Raw genomic sequence first — 2,240 nt, 5'->3', positions numbered from 1 at the left:
TGGTCTGTTGTGACGGCCCTCGAAGGCACAGGACGGCCCCGAGGAGAAGAGCGGGGAGCGGTTCCTGTCAGTGGTGTGTGGCCCTGGGCGGGTCCCTGCCTGCTGGTCTGCTTGGCGGTGGCTGTAGCTTTTGGGGGGCCCCTGGTGACGCCCCGGTCAAAGATATTTTATACTGCGAGCCTGATGTGATATTGTGGCAAGACTGTATACATCTGAGATACTCAAACATACGCAGATTTTGCGTCTAGTGATGTACGCCAAAAACAGTGAGGGGACGCCCCTTCAAAGGCATGCGCAGCGCCTCTGGAGCCGAGGTGTGGAAGCAGAGTAAGTCGCCTTTGCACCGCACTGACCTGGTGAGGCTGCTGTTTTTCCAGAGTTTGGGAAGACGCATCCATGTGACTGCAGCAGATTGTTAACTTACCAAGGTTGCGCCCCTGTTAAGTGATGTGTCTGCTCTGGACAGCAGAGGCATTCCCAAACCGTCATAGGAAGTCTCTGGGCTGGGTGAAACTTCCATTTCAGGGAACGGGTCTGGTTTGTAAATCATGTTTGCTGCCCTTCATACCAGCAGAGTTTAAACGTAACCTTATGTAAATAGGCTCTAGCTGTTGTAGCTTTAGCTATCGTGCAGAGCATTCACGAGGTCAAGGATGGAATTTTAACTTATCTTAGAATAACAATCACAAGGACTTGATCAATTAAGGATGTATAGAATGCTTACAAAGCCTTTGGAAAGATAACATCTCTAGTAGCATCCTGAAGTTAACTACACCTCGGAATGAATAGGGGGCACCTACCCAAATGACCACCAAGAGCACCAACGACCACTCAGGGCGCCCCCCCGTGCACGCTTAGTTTTGCAACATTAGCAATATGTAAATGTAGTAGATAAGAAGGGTCAACGTGACGTATGCTAATGAATTATGCAAACTTGAGTGTATAAATATGCTAAGCTTTCTGTTTAACCTTGCACTCAATTTGTGGAACTTCCCCCAAGTGTCCGATTCTGCGCACTATCGAATAAAGCAATGTCTCCTTCCTAAACGTAGTCTTTTCTCTGTGTTTCGGGAGTTAGAGTAAAATGCCGACTGCACTGACTCTGCTCCTGGATCGGTCCAGTGCCTGTTCTGGAAAGCTTCATCTGTGGGAGAGGCACCTGGCATGAGAAAGGAAATCCCCCCCCGCCTCTGCTTTCCAAATGGAGAACCTGAAGCTAAGCCCCAAACTCCGCAGGGTTTACATGGCAAAGCAGGAAATTCTCCCTGTATCTTCTCAAGATTGAGAAGCTGGCAGCCAGTCACCAGTGAGGTTCCCTAGGGCTCAATTTTAGGGCCAGTGCTCTTTAATGTTTTTATAAATGATCTGGATGCAGGAATCGAATGTACGTTAAGCAAGTTTGCCGATGATACTAAACTAGGAGGAGCTGTGGACTCCTGAGGGTAGAGAGCCCTTACAGAGGGATCTGGATAGGCCAGAGAGCTGGGCAACCACCAACCGTATGAAATTTAACAAGAGCAAGTGCCAGATTCTCCACCTGGGACAGCGTAATCCCAGTTATATGTACAAACTGGGGGACGAGAGGCTGGAGAGCAGCCCTGCAGAAAGAGATCTGGGGGTCTGGGCTGATGGCAAGTTGAATATGAGTCAACAGTGTGCCCTGGCAGCCAAAAGGGCCAACAGTGTCCCCAGGGTGCATTGAGCACAGCGTAGCTGGCCGTTTGAGGGAGGTGACTGTCCCACTCTGCACTGGTGGGCTGCACTGGTGTGGCCCCACCTCGCGTGCTGTGTGCGGGTTTGGGCGCCTCAATGTAAGAAGGACATCAAACTGTTAGAGTGTGTCCAGAGGAGGGCGACCAAGATGGTGAAAGGCCTCCAGGGCAAGACTTAGGAGGAGCGGCTGAGGTCGCTTGGCTTGTTCAGTTTGAAGAAGAGAAGGCTGAGGGGTGCCCTCATGGCAGTCCCCACCTTCCTCATGGGGGGCAGCGGAGGGGGAGGTGCTGATCTCCTCTCTCTGGTGACCAGAGACAGGACACGAGGAAATGGAATGAAGCTGCGTCAGGGGAAGTTCAGGTTGGACATTAGGAAAAGGTTCTTCACTGAGAGGGTGGTCGATCACTGGAACAGGCTCCCCAGGGAAGTGGTCGCGGCACCGAGCCTGTCAGAGTTGGAGGAGCGTCTGGATGAGGCTCTGAGTCATGTGGCTTAGGTTTAAGTGGGCCCGGCAGGGGCAGGGGGCA

The 2,240-nt window shown here is 51.8% G+C and overlaps 1 protein-coding gene across 1 annotated transcript in view; it reads left to right on the top strand.

Annotated features, from left to right (window-relative positions):
* The first annotated feature begins 290 nt into the window (after positions 1–290).
* Positions 291–2,240, top strand: part of WDR70 (WD repeat domain 70) — a 143,648-nt gene continuing 141,698 nt past the window's right edge. The window contains exon 1 of the mRNA XM_009285217.1: positions 291–356. Coding sequence (XP_009283492.1) covers positions 291–356 — 66 coding nt within the window. The remainder of the gene's footprint in view (positions 357–2,240) is intronic.

The sequence above is a fragment of the Aptenodytes forsteri genome, unplaced genomic scaffold (genome assembly GCF_000699145.1).
Source record: "Aptenodytes forsteri isolate BGI_AS27 unplaced genomic scaffold, ASM69914v1 Scaffold120, whole genome shotgun sequence".
Taxonomy (NCBI): domain Eukaryota; kingdom Metazoa; phylum Chordata; class Aves; order Sphenisciformes; family Spheniscidae; genus Aptenodytes; species Aptenodytes forsteri.
Note: the sequence above shows the minus strand (reverse complement) of the source record. Positions and strands in the feature narration are given on the sequence as shown.